A 23,487-nucleotide genomic window follows, 5' to 3' on the forward strand; every position below is an offset into this window, starting at 1 on the left:
TATACCTCTCCACGGGAACTGGAAACTAATACAAAGACAACTCAGAGTCAGAATAAGTTAGAGAGTAAACTAATGTGTCTCACTTAACCCCATATTGATTAACGGATGCTTAAAAGTCCAGTCTTAGTATGTGTGCCAATTAAGCATGAAGAAATGGATGAATTGATCTGATGTGTCCACGTCTTCGTTCTAAGTTTAAAGCCCCCGTCCAATGTTGCCTCTGAGTCAGGTTTTCTCCAGTTTAGTAGATAAAGGAGATTTTGTGATGTCTGCAGCACAGTGTTGTCACACAAGATGCCTTTTTAATAAACGGATTTGGACCACGCTTGCAATTTCAGCCCAATGATATTGTTGTCATAAGCGGCGATCTCAAGATAGCTCACGGATCGCTCGGCTCTCAGTAGAGGCTAAACGCTCCCGGTCTAATGGCAGATATGGAAAAGTTATGTAGGAATTTGTGTGTGGGCCAAAGACAAACCGGATAAGAGTTTGGAGCACATCTGATAAGAATGTTGTGGCTTATTGTGGAAAGCCCAGCAACACAAGCCAATGTGACAGCTGTAGCGGCGTGTAGGAGACCTTTGACTCCGTTTATGCGCAACTTAGTTACTGGCACTCAGTTTATCGTTTACATCTTGCCACATTGTATTTATTTTGTACTTGGCTTATCCCTACCCATCACGGGATAAAGTTGAGACTTGAATGAAAGACTTGACCTCTAGCCAACGCACCTTAGGTTTTGTGCCAGTTCATAATCAAAAAGTTTGAGCTTTGACTTCATTATCCCAGTGTACTTTAAAAAAAAAAAAAAAAAAAGTTGTGTTGGCTGAATAACAAAAACATTAGCCTGAGGTTCCATGAATCAGAGTGGTACCACCCTTATTAATATTAATATTGTTGTGTTGGTTAACAAAGGAAAAATAATTATTCATGCAGAGAGAGAGCGAGAGAGAGAGAGAGAGAGAGAGAGAGAGAGAGAGAGAGAGAGAGAGAGAGAGAGAGAGAGAGAGAGAGAGAGAGAGAGAGAGAGAGAGAGAGAGAGAGCAGTTTGCATTTTGTGGCAAACTTGTATCTTGGTACATATTCATGTACGCTCACTCAGAACATATTTGATGATAGCATTTTTTATCATCAAATATGTTCTGAGTGAATGTGTCCCCTCCCATGCTGACCCCCAGCTGTGTGTTTCATATAAGCACTGGCAAACAAGCCCACCACCCAGATTATTTTCAAACAAGACTGCTGTATTGCCAATAAAAATGCTCGTATAGCTCCCCAGATGTGCAGCGCGTTACTTACTGCATTGCATGCTGCAGATGCACTGCGGCACGTTTGAGCATTTATGAAATATTATTCCACGGCGTCATCTGGTGGTTGCTTAGAGCAGTACGTGCTTCTCAACCTCTTTTCAGCATTTCTGTCAAAATCAGTCAAAAGTTAATGAATTCATTAGTTGTCAAAGCATTAAGTGACACAGTATGGGTTGAACCATCCTGGTATGAGGGCAAATTGGGCTTTGAAGATCATGACATTGAAATCAAGCCTACTGAATGAACTTATATGTTCCTGTAACATCCATTTCTTCCATCCACACAAACTATTTTATTGCTCTCATCTATTTCTTTACAGTAAACATGCACAATGGCGGAATTTATTTACAAATGATACAGCAGAACAATATCGAGATCATTGTCGAGCGACAGTAAAAATACAATTTACACCAAGACGTCCGAGGTTGGTCGTCAACATCACCGTGAGGTATTATTTGACAAGTTCTAGAACATGTAAGGAAAACGGGTTAGTCCGTCTCTGAGAAGTGTGCCCATTTTGATTTGTGCTCCATCGTCATCTCCTGGCATTTTTTGTCTTTGAGTGGTCCTTGAAACCAAGTGAATGAGTTGCAGCTATAGAGCCATGCTAAAAAAAAAGAAACACTTATCTAACCTTCTGTCATTTTTATTATGACAAAGCAAAGAATCCTCTGTAGTTTCTCTTCTGTCACTTTGGCTCGATATATAAGAATTCATTCCCCATCCTTTTCACAAGATAACTGTCCATTGTAAGAGAAAGGTGCCGTTTATATTGTTAAATGATTCATGTGAATCATTTTAATCTCCCAGCGCTTGCCTGCTTCCACAGGACACAGCTCAGTCCAATATCGGAACACTTCTGAGGGTGAAGATGAGAAAAGAACCCAGAAGAGCTGACAGGTTTGACTTTTTTCATCCATTTTTTTTTTCACCATCATATCTAACCCGAGTAAACCAAGCAAAGTAGATGAAAGTATATAAATAAAGTTATAGGCATGCACGCAGAACAAAAGTTAGAAATGAAATTGTTACACTTATCATCGGAGAAGGAGGGCAAACCCCGCCCGTCCATTTAAAACAGTAAAACAATGCAGCTGAAATAGTTTCTCAAGGCAATGCATTCAGTTGGATGCAAAGTTCATGATTTGAAGAAACTTGCAACTCATCCCAGTAGTGAGCGCATGTTACAGCAGTACTGAACACAACAACAACAACAACAAATGAACATGCAGCTTTGTCCTGTTGTCACTGCAGACTAACAGCATGCCGCTATCGTATTCACATTTGAAAATGCACTTTGAAATCGGATTATAATCTTTGGTTTAAATAATCAGCTACCAAAAATGATGCTTCCTCAGCAAAAGACTGTATAAGCAGATTGTACGTCAAGTCAAGGTTGTGCTATGTCATTCAAACACTCAGCCAAATCAAATTCAGCTACAATAAATTTGAGCTGAATGTTTTGCTGAAATGTTCTTGTCCTTGATTAAGAAAATGTTACTACGTTGCATCTCTTCCATTGTGTCTTTCTACTTTTCCTAAACCTCGACCTTTCGTTTTTTTCTCGACTGGTGGGAGTAAGCATGCCTCGCTCATTAGGGGAGCCAGGATTTTTTCATTGAATTACCGTAAAAATCGGAAAACACCCGATGGGGGCCTCAGTTAGAAAAAATAGCTTACGTCATGTTGAGTATTTCTATGCTTGAGTGTACAGCAGCCTCCTAAATTGCCCAGGGAATTCCATAGGAACTTGCTTTGTGGGTAATGACAAGATATTCAAACAATAAATAACAAGTAGGACTGAACCAAAACAGAAAGTTATTCCAGCCCTAACTTATGCCAACAACTGATAATATTAAAGTCAGACGAGCAGCCATGGGTAGTTACTGGAGCTGATAAGGAAATGTAGACATCTTCATTATTCCAGCGTGAAACAAATGGTCTGCTATCTAAGGAAGAAGGAACGGTTTCCACTCCACTATAACAAAACGCTTTTCTCTAAACGAGGTTGAGTCATGTGAATTATGAACGACTGATTTGGTAGTGATGCGAACTATTAATAGCAAACGAATCAAATGATGTCTTCATCTCCTGTCTTTCAGGTAGTTTTGAGTTTTTGTGTATTAAAGAAAAATAAATAAAGACATTTAGTGCTATTTGCTGGAAGTGAATTTTCTCCCATACTGTGCAAGTTTTTAAAACACATCTGCTTTCTTTTTGTTTCTGCCACAGTCCATCCGTTTGGCCTAGTTTTATTCAAGATGTGAACCTTCAGGCAGAAAAGGATCCGAAAATATTATCGGGAAAAAGCCAACTGTCCTTTCAGCCTTTCACAGCACCGCCGGACATCCAATCAAAAATTGCAGCGCCATCTTCTATGAATTAGCCACCAAGCAACTTATTTCACATCAAGCTTTTCTGCGTATCGGGCCTCACTTGTCAGCATTGCGTAGGCAAAAACACAGGTGTTGAATTAAAACACTTTTGTTCTGCACAGAAAAAAACATTCTTGTATCATTATCTTCATCATTATGTTGCTGCTTAGAAATACAGTAAAATCTCACCTCAGAACCACACCTAAGTCACACTTATTGGACGGACAGTCAAATCAACTTCCTGTCTAACTACTAAAAGTACAAATAATACGTCCAGTAAAGAAGATTAACGAGAACAAATGAGAGGGGGAAAGTGACTCTTGAGTAGTTGTCTATGTAGTGTGGATTTTCTATGTGACAGCAGCTTATGAAACTGAGAAGTTTACGAAGGATGGACAGAACCACCAGACAGCGGTTGGGGGGTTCTGGAGGGGAAGCCTCAGGCTTGGGCTCGCTGCCTGTCGTGCTGGATGGGTCGACCGCCAGCTCGGTGGAGGCGGGAGCGGCTGCGGGACCTGCGTCGGGTTCCTTGCGTCTCTTGGTCCTGTCAGAGTGGCTGGAGATGGTGGTGACGATGCCGTTCATTTCGTCGTCAAAGTTATGCATTTGGTGGCCGTACTGCGGAGCAAATGTCAAATGACAATGTTAGCTGCGCAAGGAACCAGAATATTTGGGACTTGACTTCCTCTGAGGTTCTGAATAAATAATAGATACCATTTTTTAAAAATCCAGAGGAAAGAATCCACAAAGATTTTCCAGTCAGTGAGCAAAGAGATTCAACAGCAGGACAGAATAAGAAGAGGAGGATCTCACCATGAGCATGTGCGAGTCACTGTAAGTGAGGGTGCAGAAATGAGCCACAGCATACTCGATGAGGGCTCCAAAGATAAAGCTGAAGCAGATTCCTAAGTACACGTCAATGGCCTTGATGAAACAGTTGGCGTTGGGGAGCGACGTGCGAGCTCCCATCATCAGAGTGGTCATTGTCAGCACTGTTGTCACTCCTGGCATGGAAGACATACGCAGTGCACATTCTTTTTCATTTTTCATTTAAAACAGGGTCATAAAAATTTGAAGAGGATTTTCCGGGAAAGCGGGCATTAAAGCTAGCTCGGTAAACTCAATTGCAAAGTACGGTAATGATGAGATTGTCCCTAATCTAGGCTGTGAATAAGCACTACTCTGTCATTTGTAAGAATGAATGAAGGATTAATTACAAATTCAAAAAAACATTGTTTACCATCCGAATGTTTTAACTGCTATGGAAACAGACTTTGTTTCACGCCACTGTTAAATAATGTTTGTTTGCATTGTGTAAAATGCAATGTGACACTGTACATCATTCGAAGAGAAAGTTACAGTCATCTATGCTTATAATTGAAAAAGGGTGTACTTTCTTCATCCATAATTCAAGCTCGAGATCTGAAAGCTTCGCTCTTTGCGACTGCTACGTACCGATACAAATTCGAGCTGGGACAGAGGACAGGGAAATCCAGAAGGAGACCCAAGAGAGGACCACCAACAGGCTTGATGGAACGTATGTCTCCAGGATGAAGTACAGGATGCTCCTCTTTAGCTCAAAGTGGAAGACCAGCTTGGGGTAGTGACCTTTCAGACAAAACCATGGAGAAGCTCAAATGCTAAATGGAGCCTATATACAAAAACGTTTTGCAAGTCATGTGATAACAGTCCGTGAAATGAAATGTACGGGCCGAAATAAGCACGCAAACAAACAAAACAAAATGAAGTAGCATCAAATAAATAGCAACAAACACTTTTGTATATGTAATCATTTCATTCCTGTTGGGATCTTTCAAGTTTTGCCGTTATACTCACCAGTTTCATAGATAGCCTCTGACACAGAAGTGTAGTGGTCTTCCACTGTATATTGAGCAAGTTGAAGAGTGTCTAGGCCACTGACAGACTCATTTCCTCTGGTCCAGTAGAACATGACATCATTGATATTGTAACCCCCTATGGAACAAAGAAACGGATGAAAGTGAAACTTTTTTTCACAAAATGAATTTGACAAGAGACACGGACGGCACTTATAATGAATGACTTCCTTTAAACCGAAATAAGCACACTAGGATATTGTTCTGGTCAAGTGGATGTGCACTTTCTGCATCAAGCTATTCTCCTCGTGTCACACAGGAAAGCTGCTATTAATACAAGACAGAATGTCACTAAAGCAAAATGCACCACTACTGAGGACACCTTAGCGAATTAACTGTGCTGCACACACTATTAGGTTATTAAGGGATTACAAGATCGACTTGGCATAAAATCCCTCTTATACAAGAGCACAAGGAATGTAAACGTCGCGCACGTGTTGGCCTTGATTCAACATTCAAATAATTCTGCTTTCATCACAACACCTGAAATGGGGAACATCACACAAAGCTTTGAAATATTGTCAGCCACAGTGCAAATGGAATATTTTCACAGTAATAAAGGTCAAGACCGATAAGAATTGTTTACAGAAATGCAAAGATATGTTATTGTCAAGAACCTCATTGGTGTGCTTCACACATTTTTCACCAGAGGGTGCAAGAGATGGGGAAAAAGAAAGACTCAGTGCTATAATGTTTTTCTAGTTCACTTTTTAATGACTCGTCATCCCTCCATGTATTATTTAATGTATTATTGATACTCTAAATAATTGAGAAGAGAAGCCCCACACACTAAGAGCAAAAGTTCAAGATCTATTTCCCTGAGCATGACTGAAGAACTCTACTGTACAATGGATGTGCCTGAAATGTCAAATAGCACACAAGTCAGGATCAAATGGTTACCAAATGTAACCGTCATATCTGACATATCTGTTCAAACATTGCTGCTAAATATTTTACCACAGAATGCTCCGCCGCCGCCGCAGCGCCGTACCCTGCTGTCAAGTGATTTTTTGTATAATTTGAGAAGAAATTAATCTTTGACTACATCTTCACACTGGGAGATATGCAAAACAGAGGAGAATTAGGGCAAAAGAAAGTGAGAGGGAGATGTCAGTAAAGGGAGCCAGAAGATCAAAGTGAAACTTCAAGCAAAAGTGAAAGACAGTGGCAAAGGTGCAGGCAGATATTTAGCTGGGAATTATTGAGACAGCGGAGGAGGGAGCCATCATCCTTTCAGCGCCAACCTCGGGATGTCGTTGTGTCAGTTAAGGGGGATTGCAGCCCCTTCATTTTGGCATGATGGCTTGTTTGGCTTTTGGCAGGGACCAGAATGGGCTAAGCCTCCATGGCTGACTGTCATTTAAAAGGCAGCAGATCAGCAGTGACGGCGGATCACCGAGGGTGGCAAAAAGCGCACAGGGGATTGTTTGTTTCTCAAATCATGGTCTTTTCATAACATGATTTCGTTACAAAGATGCTCCTGCTGCCTTCCCGATACATATGAAATGATTTGTGGGAGAGGGGAAAAAAAAAGACCAGGGGTCGTCAACCTTCTTGAAATTTAGCGAGAATTCTTGGGTTGCTGTTCTTAAAACACTTGGTGAACTTGGCGAAAGAGAAACATGAGGTTCTTACAGCTCTCCAGTTGTAGTGTGCAGGTTTGCTTGTCCATGGGATACTTGGTCAAATCCATGTTACAGGCCACAGTGGTGGTAATTCTGCGGGACATAAATGTAGCAATTCATTTGAGAATACCAGATGGCAATGTTTTTTCAATCCATTCAGATATACAGACACACTCTGCTTTTTTTCATCTGTGTTTGCAGTCTTTTTGGAGAGGATGGGTGGGCGGAGTCTCCTGTGTTTAACGATGTCATTAAATTGCTCAGTTGTGTCTTTTTACTTTGGCCGTAATGCCACAAGTCGGACGAACAAGCTGATGCCACCATCAAACACGCATAACGTGAGAACATGAAAAGTGATGCAAGATGAAGTATATATTCGAAGTGACGTTATATCATTCTTTTTATACGAAGGTGTACGCATTGCACAGCATGCAGCAATAATTACTGCGATGAAGAGGCAAGTGCGTAGATACATACGGTCCTTCTTGGAGATTCATGATTAGTTTTGTGTTACTGCTTTTTGGGCTCTGCACAAATCCTTAAACCGTGATGCAATTAATAGCTGTTCATTCTGAACCCAGTTCAATTGCCCAAATCAACCTTAACTCTAATGGATATTTAAATCATGATTTGTGAAAATCCCCTTGACATTGCTTCATGAAATCTCTCCTCTCAACTACTTGACTGTATGTACATCTCAGTGCTTTCTCATGTTATCCCTAAGGCGAGCACTGAAACATTTACGAAAGCCTCACATTTCTCATTTCTTCCCATCTCTTTTCTCAGCCCCAATTCCTCCCGGTAGCCATTTCTCTTCTGATGGTGTTTTTAGTCTAGTTTCACTCCGACTAGCCAAGCTCTCCAAACACCATCTCGCTTAACATTTTGGTCTCAGTGGACCAAGGACATTTAGAGCACTCATAGCAAATGAAATCCATTAAAAAAATAACAATGCACATGTTGGCAACACAACAAACTCCTCCCAGTAGTATGCCATCCATAGAGATGTGGTCCTGCAGACTGAATTGAGTGGTACTACCCTATTCAATTTTACCACAACAAGATTTTGGCGTTCATTTATTCTCTGCTAGTTGCAAAACTGCCGTTAACAAGAGTGGAGAGGTATCCCATCGGAATGTTTCTCTCTTTTGCCACTCGACAAATCACTGTGCTTCCATCCATTGGTAGCAGTATTGACTCCCTGTTCTGCAATTATGTAGTCAAGCCATATGCCAATTCTTTCTCCATCCCCCTGATGACATTTCATTATTTAGTAAAGCAGAGAACACACCCGACAACCAATAAACTGAGTTGCGTTCATGATCTGACCTCAGCGCATAAAGGACGGTCCCATTTGGAAAGATGCGAATCAATCGGTTCTCCACAGTGATGTCATGAAGGAAAGACTTCTTGGAGTCCACGATGAAGGTATCAGGGACCCAGAGGAGCTCCACAAGCCGTCCGTCAAGGCTCAGGCTCTTGTTGCCTTCAAACACCAATCGCTCGTCCGTCCAGCGCTGCCGAAGGAATATGGTGGCTGTGTAGTCCTACGAGATTGAAGTCAAAAGGTTAGAACAAAGCTAATGGACGATTTAACCGGCCATGTCCAAAATATGCTGACAGATAAGCACTGATTTCGCTAACTATGACATTCCTGTGTAGTTAGAGGGCGTTTTTGTTTTTTGCACCGTTGGATATTGGTGGCATCACGTCCCTGAGCTGTTGTACGCCTAAAGCAATTGAAATGCGGCACGTTGCATCAAGTCAGCAAGTTAGCTTCTACGTTTGAGAGAACACAGCGGGGGGGGTGCGTCAGCAATGGTGTGTCGCTGCGCGTGCGGCCATACTGCAAGTCTTGTTCTTTTGATAGGTGTTAATGACCTTGGAGCTTCCGACTGCGTTTGTTCATTGTCCATCAAAGGCGTGCTGCTAACGTGAGTAAGAAAGAGCAAATGCTCAGGTAATTGTTTTCCATTCATGAGTGAAACGGGATCATTTGCGTGGCTTCTGAAGGGCTTGACAGCAGGCAGGACAGCAAACCCGACGAGGTGTGACACATTGTCACATTTACTCTATTAATTGAAGGCTATGATGAGTCAGTTTCATTTTTAAAGGTCAGATACACAGTGGCAACAATTACAGAACACGGATAAATTGCGTTACCGACATCTGGACGACGATTGATATTCCCATTGGATGATTCGTGGAAACGTGTGTACGGCCACAAAGGTTTAAAGTAAGCGCGTGCAATGAGATCATAAAGATAATAAATTCCCTGAAAAGAAATGGCCTTCAGAGAAATATTTGCTTTACTGCGTTAGTATACGTACATGAATACTGTATGTATCTGTATCTTGCTTGCGCTATATATACCTATCTCCCATTGAAGTACACATCTGCTGTATTGATTTGATCAAGTTGTTGACTGTGGTTTGCGCCTATATTGGCCATTCAAAGATACTGAGCACTGGCAGAAATTGAATCACAAAGCAAGCCAAACTTGCTTAGTGCAATGTAAGAAGTGTGGAATGCTTCAGAGACCAAAACATCTGTTTCATGTGTGGGTGGCTGATCTTGGAGGATTTCCCAAGTCGTGGACTGGCATGCTCTGTGTTTGTGACATTTGTTGGATGTACGCCAAACTCTGAGAACCAATCTTGGAAGGACTTATAACAAACAGGAGTTGGACTAAGTTAGTTCTGTCCTGGGTGGACATCACTCCGCTTCTTAGAACAGATACGATAACTTAATTTTTGGTGACATTCTGTTGCACAAAAAAGTTCACAGTCAAGACCAGGCAGAAAAAAACACTCTTACCATATTGATCTCTGAAATGGTGTCAATACTAGCAATGTCCAAGCTCATACCAACAGTTACAGGACCATCTAGAAAAAAGAAAAAAAAAATAGAAGAAGTAAATAATAGATGCAATATGTCCAGGGGGATTGTGGGATTACACAGTAGGTCATGTCATCAAGAGTTCAATGATGCATTGTGTTGAATAGTCAAGTGGTGATCAGGGAACACTCATAAGCCCTAATATTTAATGGCATCATCAACTATGCTTTGTTAACAGTTACATGCCAATTAGAAACATCTTTGCTCTAATGTGTTTCTTCATTATTCCTTGTTATAATCAAGTTTAATGAGGCTCTTCCAGAAAAAACAAACAAAGGGCTAACAGCCAAAATTTGATACAAATGTGGATTAATAGCTATGCTGATGAAGAATCATTTTAGTAAATATTCCTGTCAATCATACGTATAATACTACACATTTTCATCCATCCCCACCATGGAGAGTTATGATGGCTTAAGTCCACTTTTCTCTTGGGCACAGCAAAAAGCCAACTGTTTTTGTAGCCTTCTTAAGATTTTGACCTTGCTACAAGCATACTGATACACTTGAAGCAAACTCATTTCATTTGTTGAGTGTATTTGAGTCTTTGACTAAAATGACATGGAATTAAAGGATGATTGTCAACTATTTTTGACTGCGCCCCACAAATAGCATTGAAGAGTTTTGATATGACAAATCTCACACAATCGCGGACGGAATCAGTATACGGTAGGCTCATCCTCACTGTCAAAAGGTCAGTGCTGCATGTGGATGCAATTTCCTTACTGTCAAAGAAAGGCCTCAGGTACTTGTTATAGCCTTTCATCAGCTTTTGAATGGTTGGAGGCAAAATTTCACCTTCCTTCATTTCTGCATTGAGCATGGAGCTTTCGAGCAACCTGAGGAGGATGAAAAGAAGGCAAACTGTGAGAAAAGAAAATCTGCACACACACACACATATTTACCAGGTACATTCTCTGATACTGTGGAGTATCCATTTCGTTCTGGTAAAACACTTGCTGAGGGAGGCATGAAATTGAGAGAAATGGGATTTTCCATTCAAAATAAACATGCAGCTTACATGAAAGGTTGTTTAATTATATTGGAGTCACTTATCATATTTTATGCTATCCGCACTTGCTCGCATTTTAATTGGTGGTGTTCAATATATTTTGCTATCCCGAAAGGCTCCTTGGGAGTGTGGGAAGACAATTATATAGCTTGTAATTATGATACGATTCTTCCCACTTGCCCAATCTTTCGCTTAATTGTGTGTTTGCATAGAAACTGGGAACTGGAGAATATAGAAGCTCTTACGGGCACATATAACACTGGAGCAGAAGAGACAGAACTGGTTCTTCCTCCTCATTCCCATCGCTCACTATTCCACAACAGCGAAATTTGTCACAGCAGAAATATGATGGCACCAGCGTAAAAAATACACTGTTGAGAATTGGAGACAAGTCTCCTTGGAGAGCGCACACATTATTCTGCGGGGGACTTCCTCTATTTGACAATAGCACACAGTTGAGGAAGTCTCAACATGAGCTTTGTCTTTTCCACGTAGGTGGATCTAACAAGGATGAGAAGAAAACCAGATCCAAACTAAAACCTCTTGTCGATGTGCTATGCTACGTTCTTGCTTTCTTTACTGTTAAGGCAAACAATGTTATGCAGAGGTGTAATTTATAGACAAATAACACTATTTACTGTATAGTTGGGGTGTTTGGGTACAACAAATGTTCTTCTTCCTAGAGGTGAATCATTGAGAAGCACCAGTTGAATGCAAATAATCAAATATACTGCATATAAAGAAAATTGGGATATAAATGCAGTAGTGCAGTACAGTAGTTGAAAATTAAATGAACTACAGAGAGCAAATGATATGTCTTTTTTTTCCCTGAACCGAGTCATTTTACATCTGTGGCACCATGCTAATGATGTTTCACCAGTCTACTGTGAGCAGTAACATTTTATACGCTAAGCTTTGCTGCACAAACCTTGTCGGGTGAGTCAGAAAGCCACTGTTAATAGGGCTCCACATTTGCAATACAGCATATCAAAGCCATGGATAAATCCTTAATTAACATCAAATACCTTTTAACGACGCATAACCACTCAGTTATGGATAAAAAGCAATTTGCGTCATTTAGATTTGGAAAATCATAACGATGCAATAAACAACACGTACGGATCTTGTGAAAATCTGCCTGGTGCTTGTCCTACTTGTAAAAGCCCCATGTGGCATCCAAGTGGAACTGGTGCTGAAGCTGACAAGCATCCTCACCAATGAAAGTGAAGTTCAGCTTTCAGAGCACCTGACTGTGTCAAATAAGTGGAGACAGCTGGTAAGTTGCTCCCAGCACCCTGTTGCTACGCTGCACATGGCTTGCAGCCTGTTGTTTCAGTCGGCAACAGTCTTGGATGCCAAAGCCATGTTAGTGATGCCGGTGACAGCGCTCTGCCTCTGGCCTACCAAATTATCATTCACAATTATGCTTGCCAAGTGCATGAGTGGATTCTTTGTCCAAAAACATGCACGCACGCACACAGACAGATAGACAGACTTTTAATTTATTTGATCTATTTTGGTGGATAAACATAAAGAAAAGAGCGTGCATCAAGCCCTCTGAATCATTGTACAAATCTATTCATTGAACACATTTTCATGATTATCATCATTTTTATCATCGCAGCTATAGGTGCTATGCTTCTATTCCATTTGAATTCTATTTTTGAACTGCATTTGAAAGCAAAGTCTTCAGAGAGCACATTTTCCCTGGGTGGAATCTGCCAGACCTGACACACCTGCCCACTGGGCTGCCTATCAAGAATAATAAGATGACACACTGAGTGCCCACAACAGAGCTCAGGGGGCTGATGCCATGCAGACAACAATCCTTACTTAAGACTCAGCCTAAAAGAAAGAAAGAAAGAAAGAAAGAAAGAAAGAAAGAAAGAAAGAAAGAAAGAAAGAAAGAAAGAAAACCACCCTGTGTAATATATGCATCTAAAATAGCAGCTCATCACAGATCCTATGAGTACGACTGCTCAACATGATCAAAACTACACATTCCGTACATCACTCACTAGCTGGGAGAACAGATGGTGCTAGATATGTCCACTGCTAGCTGGGGAAAAGATACTGCAGACATGTCAGCATTGCTGCACATAACGTACTGTTATGTAAAGGGGATTTTGTCAAGCTTCTACATTTTTCAGAAAATTCTCGAGAGTCATAGTAAGGAACAATTGTTGCAAAGTAAGTTAGGAAACACTCAGGCAGAAGCAGCAGCAGCACCCTTGTGATTGTGTACAGGACAAATGGTATGGAAAACGGATTGATTCTTTTCTATGTGACTCGTCGGTGCCGATCAATAAGGAAACACAAATAATGGCAGCGCCGTGAATCAAGTAGCCACCAATCAATGTGCAAAAACACACACACAAGGACAAAAAAGCGAAAAGCACATGAATGGGCTGCTCACCACTTTCTCCTGAAGAACAATTCATTAGACTTAACGTATTTATTTTGATTGCTACATACTAAATGAGATCAATAGATTAGCTGAACAAGATCTCAGTATAATTGGAGTGTATCACTTGAAGAATGTATTTCCTCCTTGAAGGTCCTTGACCTCTACTGCCACGTGCAGAATGTGACAGTAGAAGCTGGAGTAACTTGCGACCACTGGACGTCCTTCAGCTATCTCTCTATACATTCAGGGCCCTAAAGGCAATACTAAGATGACCGTGGCTACATCTTGAAAGCTACGTTGTATGAATCACTTCAGACATAGCTATACAGAGGTGCCTTGGAATGAAGGTCTCACACCCTGTGGCAGAATTTGCCTTTTCAGATACGGTTTCATGACATAACCTCTGGAAAGACCTCCCAAACACACACACACACACACACACACTCATCTTTCCCAATCTTCATTCAATTCAAAGGAAGCATCAGTCCAGGCGGCTCTCGCGCATTTCATAACACATTAATTTAGATGAGCATAGCCTCCCCCGCAGTGAACTGAGTAATGCTCTCCATGGATTTCCTACTCCCCTCCCCGTCTTTCCTTTCATGCGTCCTCCCACTCAGCAATATGCACGAGTCGTAGCGGCTTCCCACACTTCCTTCATTGATTCATGTCATTATCTCACTCCAGCATCCAAAGCATGGCTTTTGTTGTACAGAAATCCCATGTGCATATTGCACAGGGAGCGATTTCTTTTTTTTTATTTTTTTTTTTTTAATGCATTCTGAAGCATTTCAGTGCTGGCAGGGATACCGTTCCGGCAAAGTTTGTTGTTACTCCCAAAACTCTGACTCACAAGGGATTCACTAATACATTTTCATGGGATTTTTTTAACACTAGATTTATTAAACCCGCAAGTCATATTACCATAATGTATGCATTTTCTTCCATACTTGTAACTGAATTAAAAACACGGCTGTAAGACCTGCTTGTTTAATTAAAATGAGTTATTGATCTAAAATGTCCTTAGTTTACATTGAAATTATTTATTTTAGAACAATAGTACATTTTAAAAAATAGTGTCATGCATCAAAAAAGTGTAGCGCTGCTTTGTCTATTTGGATGGAGTACTATTTGAATACGCATACCACATTTGACTACTCTACAAGAGGCTTCTTATTTCCCAAGTGTTGAACAATGAGGCTTTGAATGTGATGCAGGTAATTTATGAATTTTAACTCACCAGCTTCAAGATGCCAATAAACAAAATCTCATCACAGTGGACAATGAAAGTTGCTTCACTGGCCATTCGCGGTTGGAGTGTGCACGCGTGGGAGTTGTATATACTTCGATAGTATCAAGGTGCAACTGAGAGCAAAACGACAGTGGCATAAATACAGCCATGTGTGCAGCGTGAGGCCCCTCGCTCTATCTGTTGCTTGTTTGTATAGCGGCTCCCGCCATTGTTAACAAAAGATGACAGGCGTCCCCAGGGGACAGCATTAATGGTTCCCTGCATCTCCCTAACACTTAACTGCTTCTCAAAGCTGCTGCCGCCGCTGCTGTATAAGATCATTGGAGAATTTGTCTCATGTGATAACAAGAGAGACTGCGAAGGATTCGGGACTAGAACCAAAGTTCATGAACTTGTTCATAATTTGGACAGAGTTCATGAACTGTTTCATAATTAAATTTTGCACATTTTTGCTTTGTGAAGGTTTTCGTGAACGCGCTCATTCTGGGGCTAATGAACAGTTTTGAATGGCAGGTCATGTTTTGTATAAAAATGGAAAAAATATTAAACTGTGCTCTGTTTTTTCTTACTAACGCGCATCCAGTCGTGCTTTTATGCGGGACTGCTCAATAACCTCATTTAATCTGACAAAACACTTCAAACTTGAGGAGTGCGAAAGTGCATTTTTCTGTGTGGACAGTCAAATCGAGAAAATGGCCAGTCACATATGACTTTCTGTGTAATTAAACACATTATGTTTTGATGAGTGTAATTCATTGTGTCTGCTATGGCATATTATAAGGAGTACTGGAGCCAGAAATTGCCTTTTGTGTCAGATGTTTATAGATTCAAACTCCTGCTCACCTTTTAACGTAGTTACACAAAGACACTGGTCTGAGAGTACGCCACTGTGTGATCAATTGCTGTTGGCATAGTCTCCTGATCGGGCTCCATTCTGGTGCTTTGCTGGCTGGCTGGCTGGCTGGCTGGCTGGCTGTCCATTCTGATCCTGTCCATAGTATAATAAAATATTGCTGTTTGCCACTTTCATTATATTTTATGAAAACTGCTCCTATTGTGGTAAAGGGCCACCAACTGACCATCCCTGGGATCTTCCATTCCATTTCAGAGCATCACTTCTATGCGGCTGTATCCTCAACACCTGCTGAGGCACCAAGCCGGAATAGCAGGACTTCTGCAATGTGAGCTGAATGTAAACTGGTTTGAAGCTCAAAGATTGAAATGCTGCCACCTGTGTAGGAACTTGCTAAACTTCCTCTCAAAGCTTTCCATCAACTGCTTTGCTTTTGCGCTGACCAGATCACTTGTATTTCATTCCTAACGGCCCAAGTAATGCTCTAGGACATTGCCTTCGGTCAGCCATCTTTGCGCGTGAGCAAATCAGCAAACTCTGCACTGACCTCCGATTGTAGCAAGCCATGGTGCAATGCGGATGATATTCTCAAGTCTCATCGTTGTTGCCATGATTTCAGAGAGAATTTCTCCAAGGGCGGAAAACCGACTCATGCAGTGATAAGAAATCAGGTGAGGGTGGAGAACGTTCTGGCACTGAACCAGTCATATGTCTCAGCTTAGCGTTCTGTAACAGGAGCTCCCTCAATGGTAATTGACAGCACTTTTTTTCAAATCTAGTCTTTTAAATTCAGCAGGATTGCGTTGAAAATGTCTTCACGCCATCTTCAACAAACTCTCTTTTTGACACTGTGCATTATCAAAGGCATCCACAGCTAGGAAATGCATTTTTAATTCCATGAAAACTCTATCAATGTGTTTAATATTTATGGCCAGTGGATTTAGGCATTTCGCTAAAAAGAAATATCTTATGTTAAGGATCTGCGTACGCTGTGACTAAACTAACAACTGTAACAAAGCAAAACAGGATGCAGCAGGGAGCATCCTTAGCAAAGCTATCACTGGCAGCAATTGTATTAATTATGTATTTACCTCAAACTAAGCTTGCATCGCAGTATCATTGAGCTCCAGGGTGCAATTAATGCTACAACTCTAAAAAACTGCTGCTTTGGCCAAGATAATCAGTTCCATGAAAATACTTTGTAGTGTCAATTTTAATTAATTAATATGGGCCTTAGATCTTATTTAAGCTTTTAATAGCTGGATCGTGTCGAAAATGTTCTTTAATAAAGAAGCAATAGCACCGCAGGCCTTCAAATGGATTACGTTATACCATGGCGCGCCTTCATTTCCATTTTTATTTTCTTTATTTTGTTAGCAATCTTTCAGGCTCCTCTGCCGTGAAGAAAACCAAATCCACATCCAGAACATTTTCTACCTATACTAGTTCATTCAGCAAACGAGAACACAAAGAACCCTGTGGTTTGAAGCTTTTAATATAATGGAAGAGAGAAACCAAGACTAATCACTTTGGAAGATTAAAATAACTCCCAACAGAGGGAAGATATTGTTCCAGATAAGGAGGGGACCGACAATTAAGACTGATGAATATGCCAAAGAGGATTCGTTCTGCATTGCATCAGCAATAAATAGTATCGTCAAACCATAGATCCATCCATCCATGCACAGCTAAGTCGGCGTGTGTTTGTAAAATGCTTGTAGATACATCTGTATTCCACTGGTAGATGGAAACGTATCATTCCTAATAGCACGAAAGCTGTCCAGCCTCTTGATCCCAAGACCAACATGGGTTTGCTGATGAATTGCATAGTACTGTCCATTAGGTCTCCAGGGTCTTTAAATCAAACAATGACTTCAACTGTAATAAGGTACGGCCTCAAAGAAAAGTCATTTGAAATGATCTGTTTCAAAAAGTCAAAATGATTCAAATGGGAGTAGTGACAGAACAATTGATTGTGGAATCTTTAGCTGCTCTTGGATGAGCTCCGAGTGAACACTCCGACAACGATGTTTTCCTGAGAAGTGACAAATGTGGCGCAAAATATCTCATCAGCCCCATGAGACCCGTGCTGCTATCTAATCAGGTGTGCTCAACAGTATCATGAAAGCGTTAATGGAATTTGAATGTTCACGCTCTGAAAACTGCAGCTGATTGTCAATGTGGAGGGAGCCTTCACACACAAATGATATGCTCTCCTCTTCTCGCCAATAGTGTCACAGATTCAAATCTGACATGCACTAATTGGGTTAGTATATTTTTATGCCCAGTGCAGGTAGAGCGCAAAGCGCCTTCTTATTGTCCGCAGCATGACGTTGCCTGACAAACTCTCAAACAAATGGGCACGCCACTTTTAATGCAATAAAAATACAGCCCATTGTCTTTCAAGCTAAGATCCCCAAATTCCAGTGATTGTGTTCCTTCTTTTGTACCTGCTAATGAGGAGCACAGAGAACAGGTTCCCCGCAGATACAAATGGACCCATGGCTGCAGAGGAAGCGAAGAGGCTGAGTGGAGTCTGGGATCTGGAATAAAAAAACAAACAAAAACACAACAGATAATTGCATGGAAGTTACCGTGACGCAAGACTTGATGGATTGTGTTGCCTTTAAAATGAATACCCTTTTCCGCATCGAAAAAATAAAATGATGCAAGAAAGCGTTTGTGCTTAACAACACACTTGAAGATCTTCAAAACAAATTCAGATGCCAGGCATCACAGACAGCCTTGCCAATTGCTCAAAATACTGTCAAATAGTCATTTAGCAGCACTTGTGAAAGAAGGGAATGGCCTCTGGCTGGCTGATGACCTCAAAAAGCCTCATGACTGTACCTTGCACAGCAGTGAGAGACGATGGTGACATGCCCTTGAGATATTCTCTATACAGCATAATGACATCTTGTTAATGACTTTTCCTTGTGAAGACTGCGCGCTTCAAAGCCACAGCTAGATACTTGGTTGAAAAGCAAAAATGAGCAGCACAGTTTCCACCAAAGTGGGGCTCTTTGTTTTTGTCATCTCTCAGAAGTCGAAGATGAAAGTCATCAGAAAGACTTCTGAGACTTGCACGTTCACCGCTTGAACAGACTGCTGTCGAATGCAAATTCATTGACACGCTACTTCATGTTGAACGCAAGCCGACGCAGGTTACATGTACTATTAAACAAAAACATTTACGCTCGCATCCATATCAAAAAACAAGGTAGAGTCTTCAATGAACAATACGTATGTTTTGGTGAATTGTGAAATAACTCAAGCAAGAGGTCTCTCTGTTGTGTTGTGTGAAGCAGTCTCTCTTTTTTCAAAACTCAATTTCTCTCTTACTAATCATTATTGCTTTGAATCAAAATGAAACGTCGACTTTCACTTGGAAAAACAATGATCGATATTAGTGCCTGTTTTCCGACACGTTACAGACCAAACTATGAATTGAACCATAATTAATTACCATGTGCAACACGGATCTTTATAGAGTTGGAAAGCTAAATAAGAGGGAGCAACACAGGTAGGAGAACGGAATTAAGAGGTCGGACAAGCGACAGCTAGCATACAGGTATCAGACAGACAGGTAGCAAGCCGGACTAATGGCTTTGCAAGGTTTAAGTAACAGAGTCAATGAGCCGGCAGCAGGTGTCGTAATGAGCAGCAGGTGCGGGCAACTAAAACAGGACGGGAGGGGCAGGACCAGAGAAGGAGAACTGTCCAAGGTTCTGATCCATGCCAGGCGTGGCTGAGAATAATTGACGGAAGGAGGTGACACCAATTTGAAAAAAGGGATGGATTTTTTTTAAGCAACACAACCATTGAAAATGAATGAATTATTAAATTATGATATATTTCCTTCAAGTGCGTGAGGTATGCGCTCAACTGTGAGCGAGTTTCCCCAGAGTTGCATCGCAGTGGCTGCAAAAATCAATGTGGCGGAGGCTCAATTTCCCTCACTGTAAATAGTCAAATAGTGTGGGAGAGAGTGACATTAACTTTGGAGAAACCTTTACAAAGCCTGACACATAGTTTCAAATCAATATTTGGCAAAACAAAATTAATTAGCCATGGGAACATGTTATCCGTGACAAACGACAAACCCGCATCTGCTCATTTTCAAGTATGCTGGTGTTTTAAGAGTGGGAGTCTTCCAAAATGAGGCATATCATCTGTGGGCATTTTGATTTAAAGCAGACTTGAAAAGGGCATAAAGAAATATAAAAATATATGTCAGGCAGAATTGAGTCATTCATATTCCTTTGTCATAGATATATATATATATGAGTCACATCTGGCCTCAAAATATGATCCATCACTCAGTTACTGTCATTTGCAAGTTCCAAATGAATCCCCGAGTGGGTGTGTTAAATGGATCTGAGTACAAATGATGAAATAATGGCTGTGCTTCACCAATTTGGGATTCGACTGAAGCCACGCCACAATGCCAAATGCATGCACGCCGTAATCAGTCTGGCAACCAACAACCAAAGACGCAGACGATGAGAAACAAGATTAGCTGGTCTAATGAAGACAGAATTTCATGCAGGCATGATTCACCACTTGGTCTATAGTGGAGTGCCAGAGTCAAATCCTATAGGACATATGTGGAGACTGGCAACATGATGTGTGTGTAGCTCAATTCCACAAAGACTGAATTAAACCGTTTTTGTTACCCTCTTTGCATTTGCTTCCAACTACTGACAAAGGATGATGCATTGCACTCACCCTTAATCAAAAGGGACTTTTTATGTATTTTTTTAAAGCTTCTCAGCATCCCCATATCTAAACTCTGGACACATTTCTTTGACACGTAATCCTTGAAAACGAAAGCCCCCCAGGGAGACCTTTTTCTCTGAAGAAGAATCTGGACACTTTGACATTGTTGAACTGGACAATACCAGACGGATTTATGCCCCTTGTGATGCATGCAGCTCTACTTCAAACAAAGCTGCAGTGTCCTACATGATGATTTCACTGCATGCAAGTGTCTGAAAGTGAATGCTATATATGGTCTCTGCCTGATGACATCACCAACGTGCTTGTTGTGATTCGGAGCTCCCCATTTATCATTTGAAAAGTTTAGGTCAAGACGACAGTCAACAGGCAGGTTAGGGGATAATCTCGATTATAATCTAGTAATTTGAAATCAAATGAAAAGGAAAGAGACTTTTTTTAATTATTTATTTTCACTCTTTTGCCTTTACTGTGATACGTCTTGGTCCTTTCTTGGTCTGAGTGAGTTCTCTTGTCAGGCGATTATCGTCTTAGTGTGCTCTTTGATCAGATCAATACATTGTAAACTTATTTTTCATTCCTGTCAACAATGTGTTAATTTGTTCCAAGTGCCCTCCCTCCATCTAAAAGAAGGAAACACAACAGCACTTGCAGCTCTGGAGTAGTGATGATAACACTTTCATTTGCCACACAACTCTATTTATGTAAATCACATTCCTCTACCCTCCAGTGGCGGTTTGTAATGGTTGGCCTGCATTGTGAGATGTGAACGCTGGCAGCTGGCACTTTAGCACCAAAAACTCCACCAATTAAGTATGCTTTGCAATCTGGCTTTGGTCCAAAGATGAAAGGCAATAGGAGCGTTAGACGACAAATACTTTGTGAAATTAGAGGAGACCTTAGAGAATCGCATTATAATGCTTTTCACGGGATATTAGAGAGATTTTCTGCATTATTGCTTTACATTTTGTCATTACAGCTGAATTTCTATAAATTATTTTATGTATCATTGAACCTACAGACAGTATAGATCAACAAATCAATTTGTTTGTATTCTTGTTCAAATAACAATATATTTCAGACTACTACTGTATGTCAGAGATTGCAGCATTGAGCACATTGAGGCTTCATCCCTGCCTGACCTTCAACTTGTGTTAAAGGTTGCTTAAATCTAACCCTATCCCAGATGGAACATTTTATTTCTTCTGAGTCCAAAGCCAAAGAAATCAATAAACGATGAAGAAACACAAGATTAAATAAAAAACCCTCCCCTCCGTCTTCATTCACATTTGACACCAAGAAATTTGCATATACGGGAGAGAAATAATTCAACCAATTAAACCTGAGGCATACGCTCCTGATTACAGACGACTATTTCACTATAAATGAAGTTTTAAAAATCGCTCGCATCCTTCAAAGTTGCGTTTCCTCAGCAGACTTCTGATGCCTGCCGATGCGCATCAGCGCGCTGAAGAGAAAAGCGGCGCACGAAAATAGAATGAAGAAAAATAATACCACCGAAATGAGAGGAGAAAAGATTACACTCACGAAGTTATAGCACCAATTTTGCGCGGGGTAAAAGAGGAAATGTACCTGAAAGTGCCCGTCGCTGCGATGTCACATATTAGCGCATCCTTGATTAGTGACTTGTGCCATCCGCAATGGCAGAGATTCCCTTCTTGTCTGCGTCCTTGCAGTTATACTTCGACACCTGCTGCTCACGTGAAGAGGACAGAAGAACCCCTTGTGCTCACTCAGCACATTGCCATATCACTTATGGGCTGGCTGGCTGGCTGGCTGGCTGGCTGACTGGCTGACTGGATGTGCTTCTGCGCAATGACGCACACCGCGCATGCCAGCAGATGTGGAGTCGACTTCCCAATAAATGAAATCTCAAATCTGATTTGTTGACGACCACTGGACGTTGTCCTTCCTTGCTGCGCTCTGTGGGTTGGAAAAAAAAAAATCAAAAGAAGAAAAAGAAAAGAAACACACGCATGTCCTGATCAAATGACAAGAAATAATATTAGTTCCATGCACTCACAAGGGTTCCCATCAGCTAAATGAACTCTAATTGTAGCCTGAATAAAATGGGTATCGACAGCCAACATGCACGCCGTGTCGTCTATTTTGGTTCTTTGAAGAAATCAAGTGACAGTAATCCTGTCAGTGCAAATTTAACGCTTGGAAGCAGCACCTGCAGGCTATTATGCTTTCTAATCGACCACGTTGGGAACAGTCTGCTTTCAGAAAAAAAAAAATCAGCAAAATATTCCAAGACTCAGGATGAGGTTTAACATTTTTCCTGCAACCTCACCTTGTTTTCTTCCAAGATGCACCTAGAAGACATCAACATGTCCAGAGGGGTGGATGAAGGTCACTCACACTCATGCAGCTGTGCTGTTCCTATGTTAGCTCAAGTGCGCTGGCTACAATTGTTGAAGCTCACTTGATAAGGCAGGAATAGTGCCAAAGTGCCACCATTCATGTGGGGGAGCGTTTGCTTGCCCCTTTGTTGGCCAGGATGTTGAATAAGCTTCCACCTTCAGGGAAGCTGCTCTGTAGCTGACCTCTGACCTGTCACTGAATTGTGAAGGAGGGGGGGGTATTATGTAAGGAAAATAGAATAATGCCATATGTAGGCCTACTACATATTTGGCAACGAATGAAAGATATGAACAAGGTGTAGCAAAAGTTGATTTGAAAAGGAGTGCTGGGATTATGTAATATAAATATTTATTTCACCCCTCTGCAACTCTTCACTCATTTGCATTCAAGTTGCCTTGAGGTACAGAGACTTGCAAAAGGTCGAATGTGTGCACACGGGCCGCACGTAACATGCAGATTTAACGTTTTTATTTTTAATTTGGTAGGCACTTTACAGTCATCGTCACTCTTAGCAATATTTTTCTTTGAGTGTTCATTCCTAATAAACTTTCACTTCGATTAAATTATAAAAAACTAAAAGGTGTTGTGAAGACATTTTTTGTGAAGAGTGAATTTTCATGTCACCTTCTTGACCTTCGCCTTTGTTTATGACATTAACACATGGCATTTTTATCATGCCAGATAGTTAACATTTGCCTTAAAGAAAACAGAAAAAAAGGTCAATAGCACCACCGA

General features: G+C 41.0%; 1 protein-coding gene across 2 annotated transcripts; it reads right to left on the reverse strand.

Moving 5' to 3' along the window:
* Positions 1-1,631: 1,631 nt before the first annotated feature.
* Positions 1,632-22,205, reverse strand: LOC125978677 (gamma-aminobutyric acid receptor subunit pi). Of its 2 annotated transcripts, XM_049736233.2 has the most exons (10): positions 21,958-22,205; positions 18,078-18,170; positions 10,830-10,942; positions 10,023-10,090; positions 8,535-8,752; positions 7,216-7,298; positions 5,522-5,659; positions 5,141-5,293; positions 4,499-4,689; positions 1,632-4,303 (listed from the first exon to the last, which is right to left on the reverse strand). In XM_049736233.2, the coding sequence occupies exons 2-10, from the start codon at positions 18,128-18,130 to the stop codon at positions 3,938-3,940; spliced, it is 1,383 nt and encodes a 460-aa protein (XP_049592190.1). In that variant the 5' UTR covers positions 18,131-18,170; positions 21,958-22,205; the 3' UTR covers positions 1,632-3,937. The 2 variants fall into 2 exon arrangements, with proteins under 2 accessions (XP_049592190.1, XP_068508738.1); XM_068652637.1 differs by lacking the exons at positions 18,078-18,170; positions 21,958-22,205 and adding an exon at positions 15,618-15,716.
* Between the last annotated feature and the right edge of the window lie 1,282 nt (positions 22,206-23,487).

Source organism: Syngnathus scovelli, chromosome 12 (genome assembly GCF_024217435.2).
Source record: "Syngnathus scovelli strain Florida chromosome 12, RoL_Ssco_1.2, whole genome shotgun sequence".
Classification (NCBI taxonomy): Eukaryota; Metazoa; Chordata; class Actinopteri; order Syngnathiformes; family Syngnathidae; genus Syngnathus; species Syngnathus scovelli.

Excerpts from the sequence above, each read along its gene's own strand:
- LOC125978677 (XM_049736233.2), bottom strand. The coding sequence starts at position 18,130 with ATGGGTCCATTTGTATCTGCGGGGAACCTGTTCTCTGTGCTCCTCATT. Across the intron at positions 5,294-5,521 it reads AGAGGCTATCTATGAAACTG|GTCACTACCCCAAGCTGGTC; the intron begins GTGAGTATAACG and ends TTTGTCTGAAAG. Across the intron at positions 4,690-5,140 it reads CCCAGCTCGAATTTGTATCG|GAGTGACAACAGTGCTGACA; the intron begins GTACGTAGCAGT and ends CTTCCATGCCAG.